General features: G+C 45.1%; 2 protein-coding genes across 2 annotated transcripts in view; both read right to left on the bottom strand.

Annotated features, from left to right (window-relative positions):
• Positions 1 to 4,545, bottom strand: part of ptprq (protein tyrosine phosphatase receptor type Q) — a 53,180-nt gene extending 48,635 nt beyond the window's left edge. Inside the window, exons 1-4 of the mRNA XM_029696534.1 lie at positions 4,196 to 4,545; positions 3,944 to 4,055; positions 2,594 to 2,702; positions 30 to 144 (exon numbers count right to left, since the gene is read on the bottom strand). Of these exons, the coding sequence (XP_029552394.1) occupies positions 30 to 144; positions 2,594 to 2,702; positions 3,944 to 4,055; positions 4,196 to 4,249 (390 nt within the window). The 5' untranslated portion in view covers positions 4,250 to 4,545. The remainder of the gene's footprint in view (positions 1 to 29; positions 145 to 2,593; positions 2,703 to 3,943; positions 4,056 to 4,195) is intronic.
• Positions 4,546 to 8,086: 3,541 nt separating this feature from the next.
• LOC115151358 (receptor-type tyrosine-protein phosphatase beta-like) lies at positions 8,087 to 14,888 on the bottom strand. The gene is made up of 6 exons (XM_029695272.1): positions 14,787 to 14,888; positions 14,228 to 14,411; positions 13,503 to 14,107; positions 8,761 to 8,914; positions 8,516 to 8,619; positions 8,087 to 8,190 (listed from the first exon to the last, which is right to left on the bottom strand). Exons 3-6 carry the CDS (start codon positions 13,630 to 13,632, stop codon positions 8,087 to 8,089), a joined length of 492 nt encoding a protein of 163 aa, XP_029551132.1. The 5' UTR covers positions 13,633 to 14,107; positions 14,228 to 14,411; positions 14,787 to 14,888.
• Positions 14,889 to 17,878: the final 2,990 nt, after the last annotated feature.

Raw genomic sequence — 17,878 nt, 5'->3', positions numbered from 1 at the left:
TGTACTTATGTGTATTGATTGAGTGTTACCTTAATGTTATAGGTAGATCCTGGTAAAAAGAGGTTGAGGAGGGTCTCAGGGACATCCAAGTGCTTGGTCACCTCTTTGAAGGTGGTATCTGGATATGGACACATCTCCTTGTACCTGAAATAGAAACACATTTATTTTTATTTTTTTAATTTAACTAGGCAAGTCAGTTAAGAACAAATTCTTATTTACAATGATGGCCTACACTGGCCAAACCCAGACGATGCTGGGCCAATTGCATGCCACCTTATGGGACTCCCAATCACAGCCGATTGTGATACAGCTTGGAATTGAACATGGGTCTGTAGTGACGCCTCTAGCACTGAGATGCAGTGCCTTAGACCACTGCACCACTCGGGAGCCCTAAATTTAACCACCAGATTATATAAAAACAACTTTATTTAAATTTGATTTAGAAGTAAATAATTGTGGAATATCAACAACCTATTCTCCTTATAGTGTTATTCCCGACCCAGATTAAGCCTAGACTGTAAACTCCAATGTGCTGTCATTACTAAAAACCTTTGAGGAAACCCGTTGCACTTCATATACATTTTCCCCATTAGCCGACACCCACATGCAGTGTGTGTGTGTGCATCTATCAGTTACACACGCATGTCAGTACATACACACAACAAGTAGGTCACATGGGGGAGAGGCGTTGTGCCGTGAGGTGTTGCTTTATTTGTTTTTTGAAACCAGGTTTGCTGTTCACTTGCACTATATAAGATGGAAGTGAGTTCCATGCACTCATGGCTCTATATGATACTGTATGTTTCCTTGAATTTGTTCTGGACCTGGGGACTGTGAAAAGACCCTGGTGGCATGTTAAATGTCGCATGCACAAGTACAGTGAAATGCCTTTCTTGCAAACTCAAAACCCAACAATGCAATAATCAATAACAATGTATTCCTAGAAAGAAAAAAAACACAAGAAGTAAGAATAAGAAATATTGAATACACAATAAAGTAAGTAAGTAAGCATACTATATAAAGGAAATATTTAAAAAGTCAGTTCCAGTACCATATTTACATGTACAGGGATACTGGAGTGATAGAGGTAGATATGTATAGGGGAAAGGTGACTAGGCAACAGGATGTAAGATAAACAGAGTAGCAGCAGGTGCATGTGAGTGGGTGTGAGGGTTTATAGTCAGTATAAATGTATGTGCATATTATGTGCGAGTGAGCAAATGATGGGAGTGGGTGTTTGTGTGTGTGTGTGTGTGTGTGTGTGTGTGTGTGTGTGTGTGTGTGTGTGTGTGTGTGTGTGCATGTGTGTGTGTGTGTGTGTGTGTGTGCGTGCGTGCGTGCGTGTGTGTGTGTTGGAGTGGCTGTGTGAGTGTGTAAGGCCCTGTGTGCATAGAGACGGTGCAAAGATTGAAATAAAAGGTCAATAAAGATACAAGGTAAACTCGGTCCATCTAGCTATTTTGTTAGCTATTTATCAGTCATTGTCAGGAGTGTGCGCAACTGGTTAACTGAAGTCAGGTGCAGGAGAGCAGAGATGAGTGAACAGGCACACTTTATTTGGCAGAAGGAAAACAGTCAGACGCAACTGCGTAACGACACTCCCGCCAAAGGCAAGACTGAATAGCGCACTCGTCACACAAATAATGTACAGCATGCAATACCACGGTTTCCAAACAAGACCTGGCGAAAAAACAGCATGAAGCGTCACACATGACACGTAACAAACAATTACACACACAGACATGGGGAGAACATAGGATAATATACACATAGAGTGACGAGGCGATGTAAAACAGGTGTGCGGAAAAACAAGACAAAACAAATGGAAAATGAAAGGTGGAGCGGCGATGGCTAGAAGACCGGTGACGTCGACCGCCGAGCGCCGCCCGAACAAGGAGAGGAGCCGACTTTGGCGGGAGTCGTAACAGTCGTATTGCTTGGGGATAGAAGCTCTTCAAGAGCCTGTTGGTGTCAGACTTGATGCATCGGTACGTCTTGCTGTGAGGCAGCAGAGTAAATAGTCTATGGCTTGGGTGGTTGGGGTCTTTCACGACTTTCCGGGCCTTCTTTTCACACCACCTGATATAGAGGTCCTGGTGGGGTAAGTGTGTGTGTCAATGCTGTGTGTAAGTTGACTATGCAAACTATTTGGATTTTTTTGAATTTCCAACATTAATATTTCTTATAAAAACCAGGAGTGTCCCGAGTGGCGCAGTGGTCTAAGGCACTACATCGCAGTGCTAGCTGTGCCACTAGAGATCCTGGTTCGAGTCCAGGCTCTGTCGCAGCCGGCCACAACCGGGAGACCCATGTGGTGGTGCACAATTGGCCCAGTGTCGTTCGGGTTAGGGGAGGGTTTGGTGGGTAGGGATGTTCTTGTCCCATTGTGCATTAGCAATTCCTGTGGTGGGCCAGGTGCAATGCATGCTGACATGGTCGCCAGGTGTACAGTGTTTCCTCCGACACATTGGCCCTTCTGGGTTAAGTGGGCGTTGTGTCAAGAAGCAGTGTGGCTTAGCTGGGTTGTGTTTCAGAGGACGCATGGCTCAGTCCAGCTTAATCTGGGTTTACATCATACAATATGTCTCTTTACCTGATCACATAACCGTCGATGGGAGAGTCAGAGGGCATGGTCCAAGACAGAAGAATCCCATTGGAGCCTACCCTCTCTCCCTCTAGATTGGTAGGTGGGGATGTTGGGGCTAGAGGAGGAAGAAGAAGAAGTAGTTCAAGCCATATTCACCAAAATCTCCTGAAATTCTATTAGATATGTCATCATAAAGCATCCAAACCATACATAAAAGTCCTTAACAAGTAAATCTATTCAACAAATTGGGAGGATGTAGTGAAAGATGGGGGTGACCGGGGTTGGTTGTCACACTTTTTTACTCTCCTGTGTATTTCTCAGCACCAGTATATCTTACAAGTCTTACAAGTCCAAGGTCTTGGGTTGAAATGGGGACTCTTTTAATTCTCATATCATATTCCAACATGGAATTATAAGCCATCAAACACACTCTGTCCACTTGTTACAACCAGCCCCATCGTGGGGTTGGATGTCACACAGTATGGGGTTGGTTGCCACTATGCTTGCTAGCAGCTTATTCCTTTTGTAACAAGAAATGAAGCACTATACCATACAGTCTTAGAAACATCAAAGCCTTTCTTTGATTGAACAATATTCCTAACAGAATTCAGCATTTTATGCTGTGAGAATAACATATGAAATTTTGTGTAAATGTGAGTGTATTTATGTGTGTTTGCACACGCATGTGTGCGTGTGTGGGTGTGTGATAGAAAAAGGATAGGCTTGAAATTTAGCTCTCCTGTTACTCTTTTCTACAAACATAATTGTTCATGGATACTCACATAATTCAAACATTTCCAAAGAAAATTCCAAGATTTGTTATTTTTACTTTCACCTATGAAAAACATAGTTTCACTCACCTCAATTGTTTGTCATGCGTGTGAGTTGACCAGTTGGATGAATTATTTTTAAAAAATGCACACATTTTAACCTTAAAAATATTACACAGGTCCATTTAGACTGGGAATAATTAGATCTATGACAACTAACCCGTGAGACAACCAACCCCGGTCTCCCCTACTCTTGTTGCAGATACTGTTGTTGTTTGGTATTGGGTCAACCAACTGGGTGTGGGTGTATGTGACCAGCTTGCTCTATTCTGGTGAGCGCTCTGGCATTTCACTGACATTCACTACAGCATCATTCATCCTGCTTAGTACGACTACAGTTACCACACACACACACACGCACACACACACACACGCACACAGTGTGGGAGATAATAAAGCAGAGGGCAGCAGCAGAACAGACCCAACAATTCCTCAGAGCACTATCAGTTTGGCTGTCACACATTCAAGTGTTTGTGTATGCGTGTGTGTATGTGTGTGTGTGTGTGTGTGTGTGTTTGTGTCTCACCGGTTTCGTTGGTGTTGATAATGCGGCTGACCGGAGGGCTGAGGTTGGAGGAGGACGCGGCAGTCACCATGACCGTAAACGCTGTTCGAGAACTCAGACTGGATACATCAGCCTGATGAGAGACCGCATGGTCAGAACATGACTACAACACAACTATGCGGTTGCAGACGTATGTGTGTGTGTGTGTGTGTGTGTGTGTGTGTGTGAGTGTGTGTGTGTGTGTGTGTGTGTGTGTGTGTGCGCCAGTCTAACCTGTGAGTGTGTGTATCCCAGGTAGGTGATGAGCAGGAGGAGAGTGAGGCCCATGATGGAGTTAGCACAGTTAGCTGGTCAGAGGCAGCAGGTTAGAGAGGAAGAGGCCGTGTTAGTGTCTAGTGCTAGCCATTATCGAAAGATTCTAGATTAGAGGGCTTAGTCTAGAGTTAGCAGTTAGCGTGAAGTTCTAGTTTGCAGTTCTTCAGTCCAGTGTTGTCAGCAGTTTAGCTACAGCAGGTCAGTGTTACAGCAGGTTACAGCAGCTTAGTTCTTAGAGCAGTAGTCCAGGCCTAAAGTAGTAACCCAGTCCACAGTTAAGAACAGTTAGCCACGGTTAGCCGGTTAGAGTTGAAGAGTTTCAGGGCAGTGCATACCACCGTAAAGTAGAAATGGTTAGAGCAGGTAAGTTACAGTAGTAGTACTAGTCCAGGGTAGCAACAGGTTAGCTTCAGCAGTAGTAGTTATAGTCCAGCTCTGGTAGTAACCCAGTCGTCCAGTGGTCAGCCGGTTAGGGTCAGAGAGAGTCAGGACATTGTGTCCACCATAACTCCCTGCAGGCACTCTCTCTCTCTCTATCTCACTCTCTCTGGGGAGAGCAGCTTCACTGAATAAATGATTCAGGGTTTAGCTCAGGAGGTCTACCAAATAAATAATGAGCTCTATTACTCAACCTGTGTGTGTGTTAGGTTACATTGGGGGTTATCTGACACCTGGCTGCTGAGCAGGGCTGGGAAGGGTTTGGGTCTGGGGGAGTTACAGTGCCTTGCAAAAGTATTCATCCCCCTTGGCGTTTTTCCTATTTTGTTGCATTACAAATTGTAGATTAAATTTATTTTTATTTGGATTTCATGTAATGGACATACACAAAATAGTCCAAATTGGTGAACTGAATTGAAAAAAATTACTTGTTTAAAAATCTATTTTTTTTTAACCCAGAAAAGTGGTGCGTACATATGTATTCACCCCCTTTGCTACGAAGCCCCTAATTAAGATCTGGTGCAACCAATTACCTTCAGAAGTCATATAATTAGTTAAATAAAGTCCATCTGTGTGCATTCTAAGTGTAACATGATCTGTCACATGATCTCAGTATACATACACCTGTTCTGAAAGGGCCCAGAGTCCGCAACACCACTAAGCAAGGGGCACCACCAAGCAAGTGGCACCACCAAGCAAGGGGCACCACCAAGCAAGTGGCACCACCAAGCAAGGGGCACCACCAAGCAAGGGGCACCACCAAGCAAGTTGCACCACCAAGCAAGTGGCACCATAAAGACCAAAGAGCTCTCCAAACAGGTTAGCGACAAAGTTGTGGAGAAGTACAGATCAGGGTTGGGTTATACATTTTTTTATCAGAAACATCCCACGGAGCACCATTAAATTCATTATTACATTTTTTTAAAGAATATGGAACCAGAACAATCCTGCCAAGAGAGGGACGCCCACCAAAACTCACAGACCAGGGAAGGAGGGCATTAATCAGAGAGGCAACAAAGAGACCAAAGATAACCCTGAAGGAGCTGCAAAGCTCCACAGCGGAGATTGGAGTATCTGTCCATAGGACCACTTTAAGCCGTGCACTCCACAGAGCTGGGCTTTACAGAAGAGTGGCCATAAAAAAGCCATTGCTTACAGAAGAAAATAAGCAAACACGTTTGGTGTTCACCAAAAGCCATGTGGGAGACTCCCCAAACATATGGAAGAAGGTACTCTGGTCAAATGAGACTAAAATGTAGCTTTTTGGCCATCAAGGGGGGGTGAATAGTTATGCATGCTCAAGTTCTCAGTTTTTTTGTCTTATTCCTTGTTTGTTTCACAATAAAAAATATTTTGCATCTTCAAAGTGGTATGCATGTTGTGTAAATTAAATGATAGAAACCCCCCCAAAAATCTATTTTAATTCCAGGTTGTAAGGCAACAAAATAGGAAAAATGCCAAGGGGGTGAATACTTTCGCAAGCCACTGTATGTGCTAGTATGTTCGTGTGTGTGTGTGTTTCTCCATAACTCACTTGTGTTGATGTTCACAGAAGCAGGTTAACTTCTCATCTCCACTGCTGCTGATAACATCGACTGTGTAATCGCTTCCTTGTGTGTGTGTGTGTGTGTGTGTGTGTGTGTGTGTGTGTGTGTGTGTGTGTGTGTGTGTGTGTGTGTGTGTGTGTGTGTGTGTGTGTGTCCATTGTGTGTGTGGTAGACAGAGACAGTTCCTTGGATGGGTAGCAGGCTGACAAGGTACTGGTCCACACACCCCTCTGACTGCTCCCAATGCAGAGAGAAGTTCTGAGCAGACACACTCACCACACACACCCCCCGCACACGGCCCGGTACTGAGAGAGAAAGAGAGGGAGGGAGGGAGAGAGATGGAGGGAGGGACAGATAGAGATATATGTATTTTTGTGGAGAAAAACTCTTTCTAACTGGCTGGGCCTGAATCGCCAGTCGGTGGACCTGGCTGCCAAGTGGGTGGGGCTATACCCTCCCAGGCCCACCCATGGCTGCGCCTCTGCCCAGTCATGTGAAATTCATAGATTAGGGCCTAAATAATTTGTTTCAATTGATTGATTCCCTTATAAGAACTGTAACTCATTAAAATCATTGAAATTGTTGCATGTTGCATTAATATTTTTGTTCAGTAATAGTTGTGTTGCACTCAGGTACCTGTGGTTACGGTCAGGGAGGCTGCTGTCCCTGCCTCTCCTCGTCTGATGCACTCCACGCTCATGTTGTAGCTACAGCCGTGCCTCAACCACTAGCGTGTGTGAATGCAAGCCATTTACCACAGTTACCCTGTTGAAGTCAAACTGGCCACTGGCAGCGTCCCGCGAGGGAACACACACCAGCCGGACCTGCAGCACACACACACAGACACATTAGTATAACGTCTGATCTGGCTCATCTCACACTCAGCTCTGTCTCAGTCTCTCCACATATCTGAGGGTCAAAGGTTACAACTAGGAACTCTGATACGGCCCTGATATGGCCAGCCACATTTAGAGTTGCCACAAAGAGGTTGATTTGTGTGTGTGTGTGTTTGAGTCTTACGTGTGGAGAACTGTGTAATGGCAGGTTGGCTGGTGTCTGATCCCAGCAGGCTAAGGATGGTAAAGTCATAATCTGATCCTGGGGTCAAACCTCCAACTTGGAGACTGTTGCTATGGACCACCATCTCACAACATGATGACTTGTCCCCGGACGGACACAACAGTAGCTAGCAAGAACACACACAATCAGACAAAACATTAGAGGACAAAATCAAATGTTGGATGTTGTTTGGGCAAAATCAAATGTTGTTTGGGCAGTGACAAACCCCAAATCAATGACATAGAGCGAACAGCATTTCAGTTGATCTGGACAGAATAAAGCAGTAAGTCTGTCTGTGTGTGTGTTTGTGTGTGTGTACGTGCGTGTGTGTATTGTGCTTGGTCATTCTCCCTGGCGGTGGCTGTGGGGGGGGGGGTCATACATCTTTAAAGGGCCGGTAACCAGAGTCAATCTGCGCTGACGACGATCACTAGGCAACCACCAGGTGAGTGTGTTCTCTTGAGTGTTACTTGACCCACCTGTCCTGCTTTCTCTTACGAAGAACTCATTCTATGTGTGTGTGTGTTAGTGTGTGAGAGAGAGAGAGAGAGAGACAGAGTGATGACTGTGTGTTTGCGCATTTGTGTGTGCATGTGTGTATGTAAGGGGATTATTATGAATGGGTAAACTGAGACTATTGTTGCTAATGATTTGCTATTGTTAATGATTTGTCAGGGGATGTAAATTATAAATTATGGAGAAAAGAGGAAAGGAAAGGAGAAGAAGAAGGAGAGGAGAAGAAAATAAGAGAGAGAGAGAGAGAGAGAGAGAGAGGAGAAAGTAAGGGAGAGGATAGGACGGTGTACTACCTTGTACCCCTCCATCCCCCTGCGGCAGCTCCCCAGCTCACAAACACTGATGAGGTCACATCCTCTTCCACCAGCAGCACTTCCTGTGGGGCTCCTGGGACTAGAGAGAAACACCAATCAGAACATCTGTTGTCATATCAGTCAATCAACATTCCCCTCATCGCTCTCAACCAATCTTAATTAATCGTACTGGGTTCGTTGTATGTGGTTAATATGTAGTGTGTGTGATGTGTTGTGGAGGTATGTGCGTGTGTGTGTGTGTGCATGTAGAAAAAAAGCATTTGAACTTGACCTTAACCTGGAACATAAACTGGAGATAAACTCTGGAATTCTTCAGTTCCTGCTGGAACCTCCCAAGATAACTCCCAAGATAACTCTCTGCCAGTCAAATATCTGGTGTGTGTTTTTGTGTCTCCGTTACTCACTGGTGTTGATGTCTACAGAAGCATTTGTAGTCCTCTCTCCATTGCTGCTGATAACATCTACTGTGTAATGGCTTCCTGGGGAGAGGCCCTCAAACCTGTAGGACCTACACACGCATGCACGCACGCACGCGCACACACACACACAAACAAGCAAACCCACACAAACACACCCAGAGTTACCCAGACAGCAAGGGGCAGCTAGATCAGCCAATAAGGACACAGTGTGCCAGGAGGGCAGGACTCACCATGTCTCCTGGGCAGAGAGGTTCAGCTGCTGATTGGAGGTTTGGTTTGTAATTGACAGGATGAAGCCTTTCACCTCGCCACTGGCTTGGCCCCAGCCAACTGTCACAGATGAGGTGGTCTTACTGAGGATAAACACCTCCACTGGACTGGGAGCTAACATACACGCACACGCACACACACACACACACACACACACACACACACACACACACACACACACACACACACACACACACACACACACACACACACACACACACACACACACACACACTGATTAAGCAGGGAGGGAGACGGGGGTGTGTGTGTGTGTGTGTGTGTGTGTGTGTGTGTGTGTGTGTGTGTGTGTGTGTGTGTGTGCATGCAGGGGGGCTGTCTGTGAAGGACTCTTTCTCCGTGACGTTGAGTGTGACAGGGGGGCTGTCTGTGAAGGACTCTTTCTCCGTCCTCAGAAAGAAGTGGTACAGCCTGCCTGGTAGCAACCCAGAGAACACTGCCCTCTGAACACACACCTTCTGGACCTAACACACACATATTAACATATTCTATAGATATGCGGCCGAGTATCTATATAATGTGTGTGCAACCCACATGAGATGGCGCTGCAGAGATGGATAGCTGCCGTCTTACCTGACCTTGCCTGACCAATTCTGTTCTTTTGTGTGTGTGCTTTTTACGCTGATCTTGACTTTTTTTGGTACATATTATTTCCACCATCATTTCCTATGACCAAAAACAGCTTCTGGACATCAGAACAGCAATCACTAACCTCGATTTAGATGAAGACATATTTTTCAACGAGGCAGCAGCTGTGGATGTACTGCTCATTCCAAACCAGGCCCTAATCTCTTTCAAGTCCCGGAGATTCTCCCTGATGAGACCATGATGGCGAGTAAATAAACCGCCTCTACCCTCAGGAACGTATAATAACTAGAGAACAAACTGGACGAGCTCCGTTCGAGACTATCCTATCAACGGGACCTGAAGAACTGTTATAATCTATGTTTCCCAGAGTCGTGGCTGAACAAGGACATGGACTGAGCAACAATTTCAAAGATTTTAATGAGTTACAGTTCATATAAGGAAATCAGTCAATTTAAATTAATTAATTAGGGCCTAATCTATGGATTTCACATGACTGGGAATACAGATATGCATCTGTTGGTCACAGATACCTTAAAAAAATTATAGGGGCATGGCTCAGTTGGTAGAGCATGGTGTTTGCAACGCCAGGGTTGTGGGTTTGATTCCCACGGGGGACCAGTACGGGGGAAAAAATGTATGAAATGTATGCATTCACTACTCTAAGTCGCTCTAGATAAGAGCGTCTGCTAAATGACTAAAATGTAAATGTAAAAACACCAGAAAACCAGTCAGTATCTGGTGAGACCACCATTTGACTCATGCAGTGCAACACATCTCCTTTGCATAAAGTTGATCAGGCTGTTGATTGTGGCCTGTGGAATGTTGTCCCACTCCTCTTCAATGGCTGTACAAAGATGCTGTATATTGTCGGGACCTGGAACACGCTGTCGATCCAGAGCATCCAAAACATGCTCAATGAGTGACAGGGCTTGTGAGTATGCAGGCCGCCAATAACTGCATCAACGACATCATTCCCACAGTAACTGGATTTATATCTTCCAACCAGAAGCCATGGATTACAGGCAACATCCACACTGAGCTAAAGGCTAGAGCTGCCGCTATCAAGGAGCAGGACACTAATCCAGACACTTATAAGAAATCCCGCTATGAACTTGACTGTTTGAGCCATCAAACAGTCAAAACATCAACACAGGACGTAGATTGAATCCTCTGACGCTTGTTGGATGTGGCAGGGCTTGAAAACAATCGTAGATTACAAAGGGAAACCCAGCCACGAGCTGCCCAGTGACGCAAGCCTACCAGACAAGCTAAATTCCTTCTATGCTTGCTTAGAGGCAATCAACACTGAACCATGCATGAGAGCACCAGCTGTTATCATGGCCCACTCTACACACACCAACACAGTCATGAAGAAGGCACGGCAACGTTTCTTCCCCCTCAGGAGGCTGAAAAGATTGGACATGGGCCCTCAGATCCTCAAACAGTTCTACAGCTGCACCATTGAGAGCACCTTGACTAGCTGTATCACCACTTGATATGGCAACTGCTTGGCATCCAACCTAAGGGCACTACAGAGGGTAGCACATACGGCCCAGTACATCACTGGGGCCGAGCTCCCTTGCTATCCTGGACCTCTATACTAGGCGGTACCGATACAGCAAGTCTGGAACCAACAGGACCCTGAACAGCTTCTACACCAAGCCATAAGACTGCTAAATAGTTAGTCCGGGTAGCTATTGGTTAACTATTTAACTATCTGCATTGACCCTTTTTGCACTAACTCTTTTGACTCATCATATACACTGCTGCTACGGTTTCTTATCTATCCTGTTGACTATTTACTTTATCCTTACCTACAGATGAAGTCGGAAGTTTACATACACCTTAGCCAAATACATTTAAACTCAGTTTTTCACAATTCCTGACATTAATCCTAGTAAAATTCCTAGTTTTAGGTCAGGTAGGATCACCACTTTATTTTAAGAATGTGAAATGTCAGAATAATAATAGAGAGAATGATTTATTTCAGCTTTTATTTCTTTCATCACATTCCCAGTGGGTCAGAAGTTTACATACAGTTTACATACATAAGATTTACATACAGTTTACAATTAGTATTTGGTAGCACTGCCTTTCAATTGTTTAACTTGGGTCAAACGTTTCGGGTAGCCTTCCACAAGATTCCCACAATAAGTTGGGTGAATTTTGGCCCATTCCTCCTGACAGAGCTGGTGTAACTGAGTCAGATTTGTAGGCCTCCTTGCTCGCATACGCTTTTTCAGTTCTGCCCACAAATTTTCTATTGGATTGAAGGCTTTGTGATGGCCACTCCAATACCTTGACTCTGTTGTCCTTAAGCCATTTTGCCACAACTTTGGAAGTATGTTTGGGGTCATTGTCCATTTGGAAGACCCATTTGCGACCAAGCTTTAACTTCCTGACTGATGTGTTGAGATGTTGCTCAATATATCCACATAATTTCCCTTCCTCAGGATGCCATCTATTTTGTGAAGTGCACCAGTCCCTCCTGCAGCAAAGCACCACAACAACATGATGCTGCCAGCCCCGTGCTTCACGGTTGGGATGGTGTTCTTCGGCTTGCAAGCCTCCCCCTTTTTCCTCCAAACATATCGATGGTCATTATGGCCAAACAGTTATATTTTTGTTTCATCAGACCAGAGGACATTTCTCCAAAAAGTACAATCGTTGCCCCCATGTGCAGTTGCAAACCGTAGTCTGGCTTTTTTATGGCGGTTTTGGAGCAGTGGCTTCTTTCTTGCTTAGCGGCCTTTCAGGTTATTTCGATATAGGACTCGTTTTACTGTGGAAATAGGTACTTTTGTACCTGTTTCCTCCAGCATCTTCACAAGGTCCTTTGCTGTTGTTCTGGGATTGATTTGCACTTTTCGCACCAAAGTACATTCATCTCTAGGTGACAGAACGCGTCTCCTTCCTGAGCGGTATGATGGCTGCGTGGTCCCATGGTGTTTATACTTGCGCACTATTGTTTGTACAGATGAACGTGGTACCTTCAGGCGTTTGGAAATTGCTCCCAAGGATGAACCAGACTTGTGGAGGTGTCCAATTTTTTTCTGAGGTATTGTCTGTTTTCTTTAGATTTTTCCATGATGTCAAGCAGAGGCACTGAGTTTGAAGGTAGGCCTTGAAATACATCCACAGGTACACCTTCAATGGACTCAATTGATGTCAATTAGCCTATCAGAAGCTTCTAAAGCCATGACATAATTTTCTGGAATTTTCCAAGCTGTTTAAAGGCACAGTCAACTTAGTGTATGTAAACTTCTGACCCACTGGAATTGTGATACAGTGAATTATAAGTTAAATAATCTGTCTGTAAACAATGGTTTGAAAAATGGCTTGTGTCATGCACAAAGTAGTCAAAACTATAGTTCATTAACAAGAAGTTTGTGGAGTGGTTGAAAAACGAGTTTTAATGACTCCAACCTAAGTGTATGTAAACTTCCGACTTCAACTGTATCTACCTCAATTACCTCTTTCCCCTGCACATTGACTCGGTCCTCATTCCCCGTGTATATAGCCAAGTTATCGTTACCCATTGGATATTTATTCTTGGTGTTATTATTTTTCTATAATTTCTCGTTTTCTCTTTGCATTGTTAGGAAGGGCCCAAAAAATGCTGCTTAGGTAAGTATTTCACTCTTAATCTACATGACATTTGATTTACTCGACCACATACAGACAGTATACATGCACACACACGTTATAAACACACACACACACACTCTACAGACGTATGGTAAGTGTGTGGTGACAGTCGAGACAGATGACTTCATAGTTGTGTCCATGTCCAGGGGCTGGATCCCAAAGCATCTCTACTGACGACTCTGTTACTGAGCCCTCTCTCACACTGCTGGGTGATGGCAGAACTACACACATGCACCTGACAGGGTCGGCCAACATGTTGTCAGATTCTCCCCTCTGCTAGAAACATACACACCACCTGGGGGGCTCACCGCTACACACACACACACACACACACACACACAGTCAATATACTGTACAGAACCACATAAACACACACTCAATATATTTATAAGACACACAACCAGGCAGATGCACACATAAAGAATTACACAAACACAGAGTTTCATACCGGTGTGTATGGTCAGTTCATCCACAGCTTTCCACACCATGTTCTGTGACGGAGTTAACTCTGACCCTGTACTTCCTGAACCCTCCAGTCCTCCAATCACAGTCGACCTGGAACTGCTGGCCACGCCCATTCTCCTCTCCTGGCCTGAAGCTACATCCCCCCAGCAAACCAGGAAGCCCCACTGCACAGCATGCTGGGAGTCTGGGGCCGTCCAGCTTACTGTGATCTGACTGGCTGTCACATTGCAAATGGTGATGTTCCGAGGGGGAAGGGGCCGTGTGTGAGTTATGTGCGTGTTCCCAAGGTGCCAAGCGGCCCCAGTGAAGTGAGAGGCTCTGAGGGACAGAGAGTAGACCTTCCCTGGGGACAGACCTGGCACCTTCAGCCCTCTGGACAATAAGGACACTGGGACACGACCTGCACTTCTCTTCTCCCTTTCTTTCTCCTTTTCCCCATTTTCTTCCCCTTCCTCCTGATCTTTGTATTGGACATGAGCTGGGGGGCGGGTTGGGAGTTTAGGAATGTGACGTCACTCCAGTGGATATCTGCTTTTCTCTCTGTTACGTCCAGCAGGTCAAAGGTGAACAAACGAGGGAGGAGAGGGACTGAGAGCGACAGAGAGAGAGAAAGAGAGACAGAGAGAGATAGGGTTAATGTGTGTCTGGCAGTGGTAAAGATGCATTGGGGTGTATATTTACTTGGGTATTGACTGTATTAATGCATACTTTCCCAGTGACAGATAAAGGGTAAAAGGATGTGGCAGAAGAACAGCGTAAGAAAGTAGCGGGGTCCAGTAGAGTTCTTCTGCAGGGCAGAACAGTCCGTCTGATTGGCTGGCAGCGATGATGATATCATAGCACTAGTCATGTTGTAGGAGGAGCCATCGGACGAGTGGGGCCACCTCTTATCCTGTGAAGAGAAACAACAACAAAAAAACATTTTGTGTTTGTTCGTGTCAGACAGACATGCTGAGAATGTCCCAATCATTAGTTTTAAATCACAGACTAACACGCTCCTCTGTAAGGAGGAAACTAATGTGTCTGCCTGTTTAGAAAAGCAAACACCATTCATGCTAACACAGCCCGTTTCTCTCACTCACTCGCTTATGTGTGTGTGACCTTTCTGTCATTGAGAGCGGTCCAGAGCAGTAGCAGATTGTTATGTGTGGTCAGGTGAGAGGAGGAGGAGGTCTGTCTCTGTTTTAACCTCTACCTGGTGACCTCCTGAAGCCACGCCCATACAGGTGTGCTGGGCGTCGCCACATGACAGGCTCTGCCTACTCACACTATAGCAGCTCCTTCCACTCGCCAGCCAACCAATAGGACACTGGGCTGAGGAGAGACAATAGTCAACTCAGACATATACCAGTCAACGTTAATTACATTTATATGTGTTGTTCTTTTTTTCATAGACCAAAAAAACATTTCCACTGCATTTCAGCCCTGCCACAAAAGGACCAGCTGACATCATGTCAGTGATTCTCTCGTTAACACAGGTGTGAGTGTTGACGAGGACAAGGCTGGAGATCACGCTGTCATGCTGATTGAGTTGAAATAACAGACTGGAAAATTCAAAAGGAATGCTTAAATCATTGTTCTTCCTGCGTCAACCACGGTTACCTGCAAGGAAACACGTGCCGTCATCATTGCTTTGCACAAAAAGGGCTTCACAGGCAAGGATATTGCTGCACCTAAATCAACCATTTATCGGATCATCAAGAACTTCAAGGAGAGCGGTTCAATTGTTGTGAAGAAGGCTTCAGGGCGCCCAAGAAAGTCCAGCAAGCGCCAGGACCGTCTCCTAAAGTTGATTCAGCTGCGGGATTGGGGCACCACCAGTACAGAGCTCGCTCAGGAATGGCAGCAGGCAGGTGTGAGTGCATCTGCACGCACAGTGAGGCGAATAGTTTTGGAGGATGGCCTGGTGTCAAGAAGGGCAACAAAGAAGCCACTTCTCTCCAGGAAAAACATCAAGGACAGACTGATATTCTGCAAAAGGTACAGGGATTGGACTGCTGAGGACTGGGGTAAAGTCATTTTCTCTGATGAATCCCCTTTCCGATTGTTTGGGGCATCCGGGAAAAAAGCTTGTCCGGAGAAGACAAGGTGAGCGCTACCATCAGTCCTGTGTCATGCCAACAGTAAAGCATCCTGAGACCATTCATGTGTGGGTTTGCTTCTCAGCCAAGGTAGTGGGCTCACTCACAATTTTGCATAAGAACACAGCCATGAATAAAGAATGGTATCAACACATCCTCCGAGAGCAACTTTTCCCAAACATCCAGGAACAGTTTGGTGACGAACAATGCCTTTTCCAGCATGATGGAGCACCTTGCCATAAGGCAAAAGTTCTCTTACACCTTTAGCCATCAACCTGTACACAAAACTCATCCTCCTAAAACTTGAAAGCATTTTACAGGACAGTACTCATCCCCTTCACTTAGAATTCAGTCACAGCAGCAGCCGAACAGGGGGAAAGAGACTTCTTCAAAAGAAAATCAAAACAGATAAATATGGGGACTGGTTTATTCCGACAGCCATTAGGCTGTATAATAGATAGTCTGTTGGTCCTTCGTGAACACAGTATATTACACTTTTATTTTAAATGTGGAGCTATAGCACTTTGACTGAATTCTATTGTGTCGTTTTTGTGTTGTCATATTTTATCTACTGTCTTTTCAAGCACATGACCAAATGAGTTTCCCGCTGGTGGGATAATAAAGTTGATCTGAATCTGAATCTGGTTGGCTGGTCCTCATTAAAGTCCCGTAGATCACTTCATTATTCCCGTTTTGTTTACAAAGCTCTACTACACAACATTCCAACTCACCTAACTTCACTATTAAAATATGAGATACCAAACCTGTTAACAAGGTTGGTTAACTCTTGAGGTTCCTCGGGTCTCCACTGAACTAGGTAAATCCGCTTTTAGTTTTAAAACACCTCATTGCTGGCACTAACTACAAAATACATTACGATTGGATGTTCTGGTGTTGCTCGAGCAATTTCAAATACTGATTGGGAACCTTCTTATTGAGGAATGCAATTGTTTTTCGTGAATATTTATGTTGTATTTTACTTGGTTTATATTGTATTAGATTTGTGATTTTGTCTCATGAAATTGTATATGCAGGGCTCCCTTGTGAAAGAGCCCTGGTCTCAATGTTGACCCCCAGCTTAAATAAAGGAAAAAAATCTAAAAATATACCTGTCTCTATGGTGGTGTGTAGTCTCTGGGTGAGGCTGATGTTGAGGTGTGTGAACGGCGTGGTCAACTCTGCTGTGATGCTGTAGTGTGCTCCAGACTGCAGACCTCTCACTGCGTACGAGGAGTTGTGTGTGTGTGGTCTGTGTGTGTGTGTTCAGTGTGTGTGTGTTTGGTGTGCATGGTTGTGAAGACTGAGGGCAGTGAGGGTCTGTTGGTTCTGTAGGCTGCAGGACAGCAAAGCACTGGTGGTGGTCACCTCGACACGGAGAGAGGAGGGGGACAGGAGCTACAGAGTGCACACATAAACAAACACAAATGCACGCACGCACTCACACACACACACACACACACACGAACCTGTTACAACTGCACAAGCCTAATTGTGAAACAGTAAACCATTCCTTTTCATCCATTATCTGTTAAATTCTGTTTTATAACAGGACCATAGAGGTCAGGGGTCAAGGTTAGGCTCACCAATATGAAAGGTCTTAATCTCCAGTGTGGCGTTTTTTTATAGCGTTCAGTGTGATGTTTCTTTCCTGCAGTCAGGGGAACTCTCAGAGTGGCCAATAGGATCAAGCCACACCTGAAGGGGTGAGGACAGAGAGTGGTTTAGTGATTGCGATATGTTTGTGGTTGTCCGGTGGTTGTGTGGTCAGACTGTGAGGTTGGGTGATGGTTGTATGGAGGTTGTGTGGTCGGTGGGTTCTGACCTTGAGGTTGTGTGCCGTTCTGTAGGAGATAGTGTAGCAGTCTGGATCCTGACCGGAGGGGAAGCGGCCAAACATAACCTCAACAACCACGACCGCCGGCTCGGAGCACTGGACACAAGAGAGACTGACCACCTGGAAAGAGAGGGAGAGTGAAAGGGAAAAGAGAGAGACGTTCTATACATAGACATTCTATAAATCGCTCAGACTATAGGTGTCACATTTGAAACTTTGACACAGACTGTTAAACGAGTGTTGTGATAGATAACTGTTTCACCTAAAATTAATAGCTAGAAACTGTGTGTGTGTGTCTTACCTGGATGAACCCTACCAGCAGCCACACACGCACCGTTCCATCCATGGGGAAGCCTGGTCATCTCATCAGTGCACAACAGGAGTGGCATGCACTATCCTCTAAAGATAGTACCACAACATGCATACAGCCAATATCAATATGGC

Source organism: Salmo trutta, chromosome 17 (assembly GCF_901001165.1).
Source record: "Salmo trutta chromosome 17, fSalTru1.1, whole genome shotgun sequence".
Taxonomy (NCBI): domain Eukaryota; kingdom Metazoa; phylum Chordata; class Actinopteri; order Salmoniformes; family Salmonidae; genus Salmo; species Salmo trutta.
This window is presented reverse-complemented; position numbering and strand designations above follow the sequence as displayed.

Coding starts and splice junctions, on each gene's coding strand:
- LOC115151358 (XM_029695272.1), bottom strand. CDS start 13,632: ATGGGCGTGGCCAGCAGTTCCAGGTCGACTGTGATTGGAGGACTGGAG. Junction 8,620..8,760: donor CTCTCTGCCCAGGAGACATG/GTGAGTCCTGCC, acceptor ATGCGTGTGTAG/GTCCTACAGGTTTGAGGGCC. Junction 8,191..8,515: donor TTCTGTAGACATCAACACCA/GTGAGTAACGGA, acceptor GTTTCTCTCTAG/TCCCAGGAGCCCCACAGGAA.